A 13,437-nucleotide genomic window follows, 5' to 3' on the forward strand; every position below is an offset into this window, starting at 1 on the left:
TTTTAATGCTTGAAGTGATTTCTGTAATTTGTGTCTGCAATTACATTGACGAAAAGAGGCACTAAAAGAAGCTGTCATGGTTTAAATAAACTGGAGGTTCAGCTCTAATGAAGGGATGGAGAAAGGGCTCAGTGCTGGATGGACAGCACAAGAGCAGAGCTGTACACAATCAGTTGGTCAGTCACTCGCTGCTAAACAGAGCATTACGTCATCATGCAGTTCTACTTCTGTCCACACAGTAGCACCGTTTCCCACACTAAGAGAACCGGCTGCACTGAATAGGAAGCAATGAAAGATGCCTTGTGATTCTCCATTTCTCAAGTGACTGAAATAGCATGAGATCAATGGAATAAAAATCTTTAACACTTGGCTAAAATGAATGCATTTTTATTTATTTAATAGCAACAGGATAAAAAAAACAAAAACAAAGTTTTTCTGATTCTCCAGAAAAACACAGGCCAGCACACTGCTACTTACAGACATACAGAAACCTCTCAAATCAGTGCAAAAATTATTCACAAACAAAAACTAAAATAAAACAAAAAAATAATATTAAAAATGAAAAAAAGGTAAGTAAAGTGCATGTTTTGAGAATCAGTTCCCTTTTCCTTTGATGTTTGAAAGCCTTTGAAAAGGGCACATACTTGCATACACTCATACTATCACACACAAATACAGTAGCATACACTCACAGTTTCAACTTGGGTATGGACCTCACAGATCGAGACATTAACAGGCCGAAATCTGGCACTGTGGCACACCCCTCCCTTGACAGTTCAGTAAGGGTCACATTGTATTATACAGAACAGTGACAGTCTTTTTCTTGTCTGCTGCTTTGCGTGGCCGGCGCACAGGGTGTGACTTCGAATGCAGCTGCCGTGTACAGGTTGAGACGGTGGGCAAAGCAGAGATGTGTTCGGGCGTCCCTGCCCCACCTGCCTGCCTATGCTGTAGACATGAAAATGAGGTGTGGGCGGAGCCTTCAGTCCTGTTTGTTTCCGGCAGATGCATGGCAGGCGGAGAGCTAGAGGAGCTCTGAGGTAGAACACGCTGCTTCTTGTGGGCATCATCAGTGCAGTGTGGGAGTGAAGGGGTGTGGGAGGGTTGCACAAGGCCCCTGGATGCAGGGTGGAAATCCCAGTTGTTTAGGTCATGCATCGACAGCTCTAGCTGGTCCAATTTGGCCAGTGAGGCTGAGCGCTTCATAAAGGAAGGCGGGGTGAGGCCAGCCTGCCTGATTCGTGCCTCAATCTCCATGGCCCGCTGCCACATAGCTGGGGCTTGGAGTTCGACAGGTGCCTCCGGCTCTGCCCTGTCCCAGCCACCATTGACATGGGCTGCCACCCTGCCTGCCTCACACAGGAAGGCCTGCAGCTCACGCAGCGTCTCCTGGATCTTCTGTAGGTCCTCGTTACTGCGGGCGACATGCCCAGGCAGCCTCGCCAGGTCATCAGTGTCACTCTCCAGCTCGGTGACGCCCTCCAGCCACAGCAGGGAGGAGGAGGCAGAGCTGGGCTCCAGGCTGAGGTTGGCTGTGGGCGCTGACGCGCTGCCCTCAGGGCATACACAGAAGGACGGGTCGGGGATTATGCCAGAGTCGTCGTCGTCGAGCAGCCGGGCGTCTTCCCCACGCCCCTCCGTGATCTGGATGGGATCGGTGCATGGAGAGTTCATGGCGGCCCCCGGAGGAGTGGAGGCTGGAAGTAGCTCAGGGATGTCCAGACAGGGCGAGGCGAGTGGGGAGCGAGAAGAGAGGCCCTCCTGCTCCTGCCGCAGTCTGAGCTCCAGCTGCTCAGTGGCCCGACGCACTGAGCCAGGAAGCCACTCACAGGGAGGTGAGGGGGAGGGAGGGAGCAAGGGCCTCTCCTCTTCCTCCTCCCCCTGTTCCAATTCCTGGAGTGAGGGGCGGTGCTGAGGGCTCTGGGCCGGCGGTTGAGGACAAGGGGGAGTGGCATCAGAAATGCACTCCAGTTCAGTCACCATGTGACGCACGGACACACCATTGTCATGATGAGATGGGTGGGGCACTGCAGTGGTGGGAGCTACATTTTCACAGGAGCTCTCCAAATGAGAGGAATACTGAAAGAGTGAGACAAACAGAGATTACAGTGGTGCTACTACAATCAAGACATTAGCAGTAGTGTAAATAAATTCTGAACAGCAGTTTAGATCTACAAAATGTAGGGCAAAAAAAGGTCACCGTCACATGCAATTCTGCAAGCTTCCACCAGGTGGCTGCATTGCAATACCATATTGATTTTGACTTGGGTCAATCTGAAGAAACTGAAAACTACTGCAGTCTTAATTTACAAAACTTGTCCAGTATGCAGTGCTGAGAGTAACAGCTATCTTACCTCCTCAGCCACTACCCTGTCAGCCTCTTCTGGGCACAGGCTGGTGCTTGGGGAGTGTATTGAGTGTTCTGCAGGCGAGTGGCCCTGGCCGTCCTGAGTCAGCTCCAGGAACCTTTCTCTGGCACTGAAGAAGTCTATGCTGTCTGTGCTGAGGCCGGCAGAGCTGGGGTTCGCTGAGCTAGCTGCCGTCTGAGTATGTTTCTTGTTATGGCAGCTTTCTAGGTCACTTTCAGAGGGATGACCAAGCGCTGGGGAGGCTCCTAAGGGACTTGTGGCAATAGGTGTTCCTGGAGATGTTGAACCACCTCTTGTTTCACTGATTGCACTCACAGTGTCCAGACACAGGGCCAAACTCTGAGACATGGAGGAGCTGGAGGTTTGATCAGGCATGATCAGGGACAGCTCAACAGAGTCCGGCATTGGCTCAGGCACAGCGTGGCACGACTCAGTGCAGGGGTCCGAGGAGGGCCCCTCCCTTACATGTTCCGGAGGCAGTGGGGAGGTCAGTGTGTGGTTAGAGGGGGAGGGAGAGGGAGGTGGCATGTAGAGTGAAGCCAGAGGGTGAAGGCGGGTGATGGGCACAGTCACGGCAGCTTTCAAACTGCAGCTCTCCGCCATGTTCTGCTCAGGCACCACAGTGGCTGCCCGTGGCCGAGGCAGGGGCGGCAGTGAGGGGTCCTCGCACACTTGCTCAGAGGCAAGCCTTCCCTCTGCACTGGGCCTATTGGGGGTGGTGCAGCGGTGTGCAGGTGGCACGTCTGGCACATCCTCTGTGCTGGGCTGCGGGTCGTTGAGAGACTGGTGGGTGACAGCAGCGAGCATGTTCTGGATAGACGGACAGTCACCGTTTTTGAGGTGGTTGTTATGGGGGTCTGAGCGGCCCAGGGTGCGCGTGGTTTTGCACAGAGGCTCCTGCCGCTCAGACAGGTCACTGTCCGAGTGCGATCGCCACAGCTTGTTGTGCCTCTGCTTGCTGGGAACAGAAAGAGGCTGAGGATTAGGTTAAACACATTTAACCAGCACTATTACTCAGTCACCAACACTGTATACATTTGCATTCATGTCATAAATGGCATAGTAATGGAAAACTACTTTAACACTTTTCTTTTTTTTACTTTTCAACAAGAAAACGTTGATGACTCCTTTTTCTCAGACAATAAAAGGAGCTCTTCATGCGTAAAAAGGAATATAAAAATCACAGCAGAGCGTAGAGAAGAGACTGGCAAAGAATGTTACCAAACAGCTCCTCCTCCCCTGTTCCACTGTCACTCAAACTCATATGAAACTATAGCCGACTCATACATAATGCATTCAAAAGTAGGGCAGCAAATTTTTAAGCAAACACTCAGATCTTTTCCATGAGCAAACGGAAACTGTCATCTTGTCCAAGTGCGCGAATGTGAGTCATGGGTGTTCCCTGGTCTAAATCACAGGCATGCAGTAAAAGAGGACAGTATACTACGCCAGCATAATGTCGCGCAGGTGTGTGTGCGTGTGTGTGTACCTGGCCAGCAGGATACCCTGATACTCCTCCAGCTGCTTCATGAAGGAGGGGTTGGGCTTGGTGACGGTGCGGCGCTCTTTGACGTGCTCAAAGGCGCGCCCCAGGTCCCAGCCATACTCCTTCATGGCGTATGCGATCACGGTGGAGGCTGAGCGGCTCACGCCCATCTTACAGTGCACCAGGCACTTGGCCCCTGCTTTCCTGCAGTCAAATACAGCACTCAGTGCGTGCCCTTAACACTGACACCTGACTCCTCGGGGCTTCTGTGGCCCTAAGTGAAGGAGAACCCCTTACTTGGCTTTGGAAATAAACTTGTAGGTGTCATTCCAGTTCTCTAGCAGGTTGGTGGCCTCTTCGTCATACACGCGGATGTTGTTTGGTACTCGAAAAGTCCAGGGAAAAAGTTTATCGATCTCGCGCGTCACATTGAGGATGTAGCGCACATCTGTGGGATATGGAGTTAGCAGAACGAAATAGCAAGAGTTCACCGAGCAGGCCGGACATACTGACTTAATCCTGGAGCCCAAAACAATAAAACTCACCCGCTGTTCTGGAGCTCTTCCAGGTTAGACGCATTCCACTCTGAACCCTGTATTAGAGAATCCTGAATTAGTTTGTTCCATTATATGCAGGCCAACCTGGGACAATGCTGGAGTGTAGAAAGAAAGTTGGCGGGTGCCTCACCAGGAAGACATGGTCAAAGATCTCCGTGGGGCTGTCCATCTGGCCCAGGATGACAATCATCTCATTGTCGATGAACTCTTTGAACTCCCGCAGGTTACATACCATCTGCATTTCTAGTTCCCGTGCGGATCTAAGAGCGACGAAGCAGATAAGCTCGTCAGTGCAGAACAGCCAGACAGCAGTCAGACACTACAAGGCTTACAATCTCATCATATTATCCAACATGATGGTTCAGCTGATGGTACCCTGTGAACAGTAGCCTTTGAAAACTGGCAGGCTCTTACCTCTTTGGAGGTGACGTTCTCCAGGTCTTTCTGCATCATGATCTCTCTCAACCGAGTCTTGATCAGTCGCTCTGTGCGCTCTCTCTCCGTTGGCCTGATTACACAGAGTAACGCTCACTTTAAAAGAGGGTGCAACTCATCACAGGCATAAAAAAATTAAGCAAATTTCAAGCAAACACAGGCACAGCCTTAACAGTATGGGCAGGGGACTCTCATATCTCTGAGTGTTGGGTCAATGGTGGTGTGGCTGTGTATTATCATTAAAATAAAGTCATCAGTGGCCTCTTCTGTCTGGGGTCACTGAGCAGGAAAAGAGGACTTTGGCTTATAGCCAGAGCAACATGACCTCTGGCTGGGGGCGTGCTTTGCTCGCAAACCCCGCTGGGGGTTTTATTATTGACAAAAAAGAAGGAAAGGCACTCAGTGTAGGTTAGCTCCTTCAACAGGCGGCTTTGTGTATACAAAAGTGTTTATGTAACTCTGGGCCTGAAGGCCCCCGTCATCTGCTTCCTTCTGCTTGCACACTTGAGCAAGCATCTGAGCGTAGGGCTGGGCTGCTACTGGGAAGCAATGACGTAGTGTCATCTCTGAATTTTATGTCCAAACACATTTTCAAACGCTGCTCCTATACGCATTTAAAAAGCTTCTAAGTGAACATGGAGGCGGTGCAGGGTTGGGGAGAGGAGAAAGGACTGGGTCAAAGGCTGGTATTTCACCTTTGACAGGGAGCCCAACAGAAGTCGTATTGAATTCAATTTTGCTGTGTGCATTGCGGCGTTCGCCAGGCCCACAAATGTTATTTTTATATATAATATATATATATATATATACACAAATAAAAAACCTTGTGACCTGCTTCCCCTCAAGGAAGGTCGCTCAGTCTCACTCCCTAGTGTGTCTAGACCCATCTTGCTTGTTTCTTTTCTGAGCACCTGTCTCCGTCAGTCCGCGTGTGCATCTACCTAGCCACCTAATGCCTTTTCCGTCCGTAAATCAAACTGTCTCTGAGAGGAGCTATATAAAGCGCTGGCAGCAAAGGTGCCTTACAAAGATAAAAACACATACACATGGGAATATTTCCAGCCCTGGGGGAATTTCCCCTTCTGACAGCATAAATAAATGTCTGGGCCATGCTCTAGAAGCACTACCAATGTGGCACGACTTTTAAGAAGGTTGAGGTGACGACTATTGCTTTACCGGTCACCTTTCTGGTTAAAAATTGCAGCACTGCAGTTCTCGATGGTCACAGGATTATAAGATGATGATCATGAGATCTTTAGCTGGATGCCTTGTACTCTGATCCAAGCACATTCTCAGCTGTATTTGTGTGTGTTGTTTTGGGTGTGCTGTTTTGGGAACACATCCACATGACATGGAGTGTCACATACCCCTATTGATGAGAGGAGTGTAACATTTGGTATACATTAAACCAATTCTGCTTGCCATGTTCCAAATATTACTTTTTAGGTCTAACAAGCATTACACTCTTCCTGTTTTCCCCTGTGTGTGCCTGCACAGCACTCACACATCGGTGAAGAGCACAGGTGAGTCGGCCCGATGTGACTGCACATCCTGCATGGCGTTCCACTCATTGATGCAGTGCTGTTCGGAGGAGATGCGGCTCTGGTAGTAGCTGACCCACGTGAGAAACAGACTGCCTGGGTAGTAGTTATGACCCCGCGCTACCTCACAAGCCTTGTGCAAAGACTGCAGGGCTGACCTGAGAGAGAAAGAGAAAGAGAAAGAGAGAGAGCAAAAACAATGATGGGCATTAGGACCCCTAAACAAGGAGAAAGAACAAAAGTGAAAAAAAGAAAATGATAAATGAAGATTGAGGAGAGAAACAGAGTGAAATATGGAAATCGGTGTGGTACTCACCACATGGCCTGTACAGAGACAGGTTTGAAAATGTGGACTCTGTTGGCAGTGGATACACTAAAGCCCCTGTGGAGAGACAAACAGAAGCAGATTCCACACAGGTACATAGAACCCAGTGGCACAGTGAGCACAGATGTAACACAAAGTGTGATCACTATCTTACCCATCTCCATCCAAGTGAATCAGAGTGTCACTCCACAGAGGCAAGACCAGCCCCACAGTGCATGGCCTGAAGGAGATACATCACCACACAGCACATGAGCAATCTGGTCACAAGCCACATGACCACAGATGACCACAAACCACTGAAAGTGACCACTGAGGGACTGACCGGTCTGGGCTAGTGAAGTCCAAGCCAAGAACCACACTCTCCTCTGTGTCCTGCCTCCCACTGGTGGACACAACAACCATATACCGTGTGTATTGAGGATAGGCACTCTCTAGACGGACAGCCTGAAACAGAGAGAGAGTGTGAGAGAGTGAAAAGAGCAAGACAGTGTGCTTCTCTTTTCAGTAAGTGGAGAGATGGGGCGGTGTCTACCAAGCGGATGCTGTCCTCTGGCCGCAGCAGGGTGAACATGGTCTGCAGGTGTTGCTGGAGGTCACCTGGACAGAAAACAAAAGGCTGATTAAAGGCTAATTCACAACTAGTTCTTCACTATATTCACAGACACCCAGGACTGTTCCCCCACATAGGTTACAGCACAGTACCAAGCCACTTTCACTTCTTTTCACATGCGAAACACATTTTCTACAATTAGCCCACATTAGGCCTGCTCATTAGTGTCCTTTTATAGGTGCCAATGCAACCTGCTTACACACTCTGGTCACACACGCAGAGAAATCAATGCCCTTCATCTGCAAGGACAAGCCTATGGAACAGCTCTCCAAAATAGCCTGACCTATGCATTGGCCTCCAGCCCACAGACGCATTCCACCACTCACTGGGTGTTTGGCAGTGTAAGCACTGAGGCTGCCTCACTGGCCTGCATTTCTCCACATCAGTGTCTGACAGTGATGCTAATAATGGATTAGAGATATTAATCTGTATGGGTGTGTGTGTGTGAGAGAGAGAGAGAGAGAGAGAGAGAGAGAGAGAGAGAGAGAGAGAGAGAGAGAGAGAGAGGGAGAAGCAAAATGAATGATCAAATATGTTTCCCCGTGTGGGTTCACTATACCTGTGTGCTTGTTCCACCGATGTGTGATGCGGGGCACTGTAGAGGGGGAGGAGCCATTTCCACGGGGTAAAAAGAGGGCAGCACCTTTAACTGTGAGGAAATTCTCACTGATACTGAAAGAGAGAAACAAAAGAGAGAAGGGAGAGATCAATAGCAGCAGACAACAGCAGTAGCATCAATACCCCATCAAGTTTTGCAGTAAGTGTGGACATGGTACTGTCCACACACAGTGACTTGGATTAGTTTCCACACTTGCACACCCACACTTTTGAGGTTCAGTCTCTGTAGGACCATGCAGCTGGACCAGGCACAGTGAGAACATACTGCAAGTCTTGAAATCCCAGCAGGGACACATTAGGCCTCCAAATAATATCTCACATTTAAATTGTAGGGCAATTGACCAAGCCACATGGGGGGGTAGAGAAAGCATGATACAGTTAGTGTGTTTGTCTGCGAGATAGAGAGAGTATGAATGGATGACGATGGTCATGATTTAAAGTGACCATGCAGGTGTGAATCATACCTCTACTCCACCACAATGAGAGTGCGGGGGAACATAAGTAGGACTTATGACAGCTAGCATTACAAAAGCCATACCATGAGCAGTACCCTGCCTCAGGGTACTGAGCTTTGCCCAGTGGTCTACTGAGCCAGCAGCAGCCCTGTCTGCTGAGTAAAAGCATTTCAACCACTTCAAAGCAGCCAAGATTACACCGTCTGTGTGTGCGCGCACGTGCCCTCTCCATCAGTCATGCGGCTGTCTTTCAGGAGCCGTCGGCAGAAAGATTCCGCAGACATTTGCGGAAGGCAGAAAAGCAGATTCAGGGCCCACAGAACAGCCAAACAAAAACACTGAGCTCATTTCCCATAACCCACTCACCCCTGACCCAGCTGTTTCCTCCCTCTGACCCACTCTTCTCTTTTTACTCCATCCTTGCTGGCTCCACCCAGCCATCCTCTCTTTCTACTACATCTGGCTCTAATTAATGTCTGACCTGAGGGACTGCATATGCCGCGTGCTCCTGTAAAGCACGGGATTATCTCTATCTCTGTCCCTTCCTCTCCATTGCAGACAGGCCACGTTCATATCAGGACGTTATTTGTTGTATTTAATAAAGGATACCAAAACGTAGCAGACACACCACACAGTGGCAGGTTAGGAAATAAGCAGCAGCAGCTGGCATATGGATAAATAGGCACTGCTAAATATAGTTGAAACCTAGTGAATGGATGCACACTATTGATAGGCTTCTACAGTTTGGGCTTCTACTGTATAACATATCTGGTGACACTTTGGTTTGAAACCTGATGGTCCTGCTGCACATGCATGTCAGTGCAAAGCTCTTCAAAAAAAACAAACATTATTTTTTAATTCCTGTCTGGATTCTGCAAATTTAATGCTTGCATTCTTATAATAATTTGCCCTGCACACCTAAAAGTGAAAAATGCAGCAGGTTGTCAGAAAGCCATACTCCAGCTGCAGCATAGGAAGACGCTGGAACGTATGACATGGCATGGATGCCTTGTGCAATGCCGCTGGGCTGCACAGGCTGGAAAAGAGGGCACCAGGAAAGAGGGCACTAGGTTCACCCACAGCCCCTCCCACCTGGTGGCATACCATTCACCCTGACATGTAAGGGCAATACACATGCAAGTATGAACGCTCATATAGCCAGGGGTGGGTCAGACCTGATGGGTCAGACAGAGGAAACCTGCTTGCCTGGACCTAGGAGGAAGAGGAAGGGGAAAGAGGAAGGGGCCATCAGCTGGAATCCCACGCTGGGCAGGACTTGTTAGGGCATGGACATGGCCATCTCTATGTAAGGGGCCAAAGCACGCCAGTTGCCCGCCCCTACTGCAGGAGGAGAGATGCCTGACCCCCACCCTGTCCCTGCCCTTATTAGTCACACTCCCTTTGGGGAGGAGATAAATATAGGTCCCAGCCTCAGCCTAAGCAAAGGCCTTAAGGGTTCAGGCCTGAAAGATAGCGGCTCCAAGACAGCAAGCCTGGCTGCATTCTGTCACCTTTTAAGATAAAGATTAGCTTTTTATACCAGCTACTGCACAGCCACAGACAGAAAACAAGTCACACTAGGGTTACCTATAGAGAAAACTAGCCAAAACAAGGAAAACAAAAACCAAAACAAACAAAAAAAAAAAAATCCCAAACATACAACTGGGATAAAAGTTCAACACAAAGTTCCAGTTTTCAATTTTAGCAAGACAGATTAAGGGCCAGTTCAAGCCAAAGCCTGCATCCCCATTAGACCATCCAGCTGCCCAATTAAAGGCACACCCAACTACACAGAGCAGGTGGGAGGGAGCAGGATTCAGCTTTGCAGCAGAACATGGAGATGATGAAGGTCACACACACAAAGGTAGATGTGACTGAGACAAGCCTGTCACACTATCCCAAAATAGGAAATCCAAGTGCACAAGACCTGCCGTCTTCCCTGAATGAGTAGGGCAGTTAAACCTCTGAAAAAGCTTGTTGAAATGGGGACAGTTACCTCTGATTTTGAAAAGCTCAGCCACTGACGCTCAGCAAGATAAAGTGCTTAATCATTTACTCACTAAGAGAAATAATCAACCAAGCTCTGTGGTGTGTAATTTCAGCGGAACTCTGTACGTTTGAGGCCTAAATCGGACTTCCTAATATTGTTGCCAACACAGCACACACCCTTAAGTTACCACATTAGTATTGTTTCTACCTCTTCCTGGTAGAACACGTACGTGTGTGTGTACGTACGTGTGTGGGTACTCATAAGTGTGAAAGGAACAGGAGGGTCAAACATGCTTACTGAAATTTACGTTTCATCACACTTCCTTGTTTGAAAATATGCTGCAGTTATCAATTACACATTAAAGGCCTGCTGCCAGGAAATCCATCAGTACAATACACATTTCTAATTATAGGCTCAAGGTTTTCTTTTTCCTTTATATTCACAGTACGTGGTCAAAACAAATGAACAAGGTTTAACCTTGCTTTATAACGTCTCATATCCACATTATTCCACCATCAGTTTGTGATTCATCTCTGACAGGTATGACAAAAACAACACTCAAAATTCCCTAGAAATCAAACTTCCCACATCCGTTCCAGACTGTAGCATACATGGTTAGTTTGTACATATGTATTTACGTACCTGTAAACAAGAGACTTAAATAAGCGTGTAAATTTGATACAGTTCAGGATTAAATGTCTCAAAGAAGAGAAAGGTGACATGCAGAACATGAAAGTGAGCTCTACTCAGATTTCCAAAAACGCTGTAGTTAAGTTCTGACATGTCTAATAGATCAATTCTCAATATCCCTGAATGAGAGTGTAACATGATTAAGGTAAACGTTTCAAAATGAGACAACAATGTAAGTTTAGCTTGTACATACAGCACAGTCAAATGAGACATAGTAAAGCACTACACAATAGGTGAAGCTACACTATAACCATGTTTTGGTCGACACATCAAAATGATAGCGCTATAGTTGGCCCCCACCAGGAAATAAAAGTAGAGAGCATAATAACCATATTGACTTTAGTAAGGCAAGCATTCAGTGAGAAAGGATTTCCCGTCACAGGTACACAGGCAAGTGTAAGCAAACAGCCATCAAGGACATCAAATAAACAGAAACCTTTCTTGAGAGATCTCATGATGGGCTGGTTCTCACACAACTGGCTTCTTGGCATTCTGTTGGACTTGTTCATTTTTGAAACACACAATCTGTGGTTGAAATAAAGCCTGTCTGTGGGTCATTGCTGCACACAACCTTAACTATATATGTCATACACAAAATTTAAGAACATTCAACTTGAGTCTTTTTGTCCGAGACAATTACACTACCTGCCAAGATCATATTTTTTAAATAATCTGGAAGTTAACATCAAGCAGGGAAGACACCTTGCTTGGAAACCTGCTTACATTTCACTAATGCAGCTGTGTGTGTGTCTAATCTCAATTTAGGTATGCTTCTATTAGCCCACAACCGTTGCATATTTAAACTTCTTTGATCAAAGTTTAACTCCGTAAACCAACGGTTCTACAAGCAAACATACAACATTACAGCCAGGCAGCATCGGAATGGCTGGACCCATCAGATAAACTCCGGGCCAGGTAGGTGAATCACGTCGTACGTGTCACACATTTCAAAACAGTTAGAACGTTCCTCACATCCTGTTACGTCACACGTTTAAAAAACTGTATTAGTCATAAAATACAGAAGCCTCTGAATTTAATTTACTATGACTATAAAAGGTACTTGCTCTGCTCGTAAGGTTATATGGAAATCGATGTAAGCAAGTTACAATATACGTTACATGATTAAATGTATGGCTTGTTTGAATATACTTTCTGCGTTGTCAACGTCATTACAAATTCGCTATTCGCTAGAACAGCTCTCTTAGAAGACAGTAGTTTCACTAAAAGGTAAATGAACATGGCGCTCAACTTACAGCCTATCGATCTGGTTCTGGGACACGACTGCGTCGTCCGAGAAGTACGGCATGATTTTAGCCCCACAGCACGCGCAGAATCCACCGGGCGCAGAGCTCTCTGTGACAGCTAGGCTTCCCTGGGTCATGGCTCTAAAGTCGAGGAGCTGCTAGCAGCCGGATATCCTCAAAGACTCACTCTTCCACAGCCATGGTATTTCCACGCAGGAAAAGAAATGAACTAACAAGAACTAACAAAAACAAACAAACAAAAAAAACCCGCGACAAATGGCGGTATAATCACCCACTCCAGTACCTAAGGATCTCAGTGATGCATTAACGCATCCCTTTGCCGTCTAGGCGGTCTAAAATTATGTCATCTTAGAAAAAGAAAGTCATTAAAATGTTTTCTTTTAATTAAACAACAGGGAACCTATCCCTTACAGGGTTTTGAAAAAACAAGAACCTGCGTAAAACTAAAGTAATTCCAGCCAAGTTAGACATAAACAGCAACCAAACGATCCTGTGCTTACGCGTTCTACAGCTCTGAAACTTCCACTCAAGCGGACTAACGCTTGAATACACTGAAGGAGGGGCTGCTGACATGTGCTTCAGGCGGCTTCTTCAATTTAAGGTCCTACAGACAACCGACGGTTCAGGCTATCCAGCAGTGACAGCGCTGCGTAACACGATCGGTGCTGTGATCATAAGCTTCGAGCTCATTTCAGGGTATCCTTCACACTACTGTTTTCAAGGAGAAGTTGAGCAAGTCTATGCATAGCTTTAGAATGCAATACAGTCACGAGTAGGCAAAAATAAATTTAGCACCAATATCCAAAACCTAGTCAATATTTAGGGTTGTTTTAAATGTTTTCATAGCCCTTCTAGAGATACGTTACTGCCAGACCATCCTTATTTGGGACTTAGCAAAAGATTGATGAGCAAGGAGAGAGATTTAATTTACATAGTTCAAATAAGTTCTTTATTCTAGTTTCTGCTTATACCAGCAGACTGAGATTTTTAATTTAAAAAAAATGTTTGTTTATGCAATGTGTCAGCTCCTGGTAGATCCAGGTAAACATAGGTGTATATAAAATAAATACTCAATATTCAGTGGCTCCTATATTAG

At 47.0% G+C, this 13,437-nt stretch overlaps 1 protein-coding gene across 1 annotated transcript; it reads right to left on the minus strand.

The window, feature by feature from the left end:
* Positions 1-371: 371 nt before the first annotated feature.
* Positions 372-12,865, minus strand: ssh2a (slingshot protein phosphatase 2a). Its single transcript, XM_035534066.1, has 14 exons — positions 12,330-12,865; positions 7,883-7,995; positions 7,246-7,310; positions 7,036-7,157; positions 6,868-6,933; positions 6,705-6,770; positions 6,352-6,546; positions 4,813-4,920; positions 4,543-4,672; positions 4,401-4,447; positions 4,153-4,302; positions 3,859-4,059; positions 2,355-3,327; positions 372-2,079 (listed from the first exon to the last, which is right to left on the minus strand). Exons 1-14 carry the CDS (start codon positions 12,455-12,457, stop codon positions 787-789), a joined length of 3,657 nt encoding a protein of 1,218 aa, XP_035389959.1. The 5' UTR covers positions 12,458-12,865; the 3' UTR covers positions 372-786.
* Between the last annotated feature and the right edge of the window lie 572 nt (positions 12,866-13,437).

This window comes from Electrophorus electricus, chromosome 15 (genome assembly GCF_013358815.1).
Source record: "Electrophorus electricus isolate fEleEle1 chromosome 15, fEleEle1.pri, whole genome shotgun sequence".
Taxonomy (NCBI): domain Eukaryota; kingdom Metazoa; phylum Chordata; class Actinopteri; order Gymnotiformes; family Gymnotidae; genus Electrophorus; species Electrophorus electricus.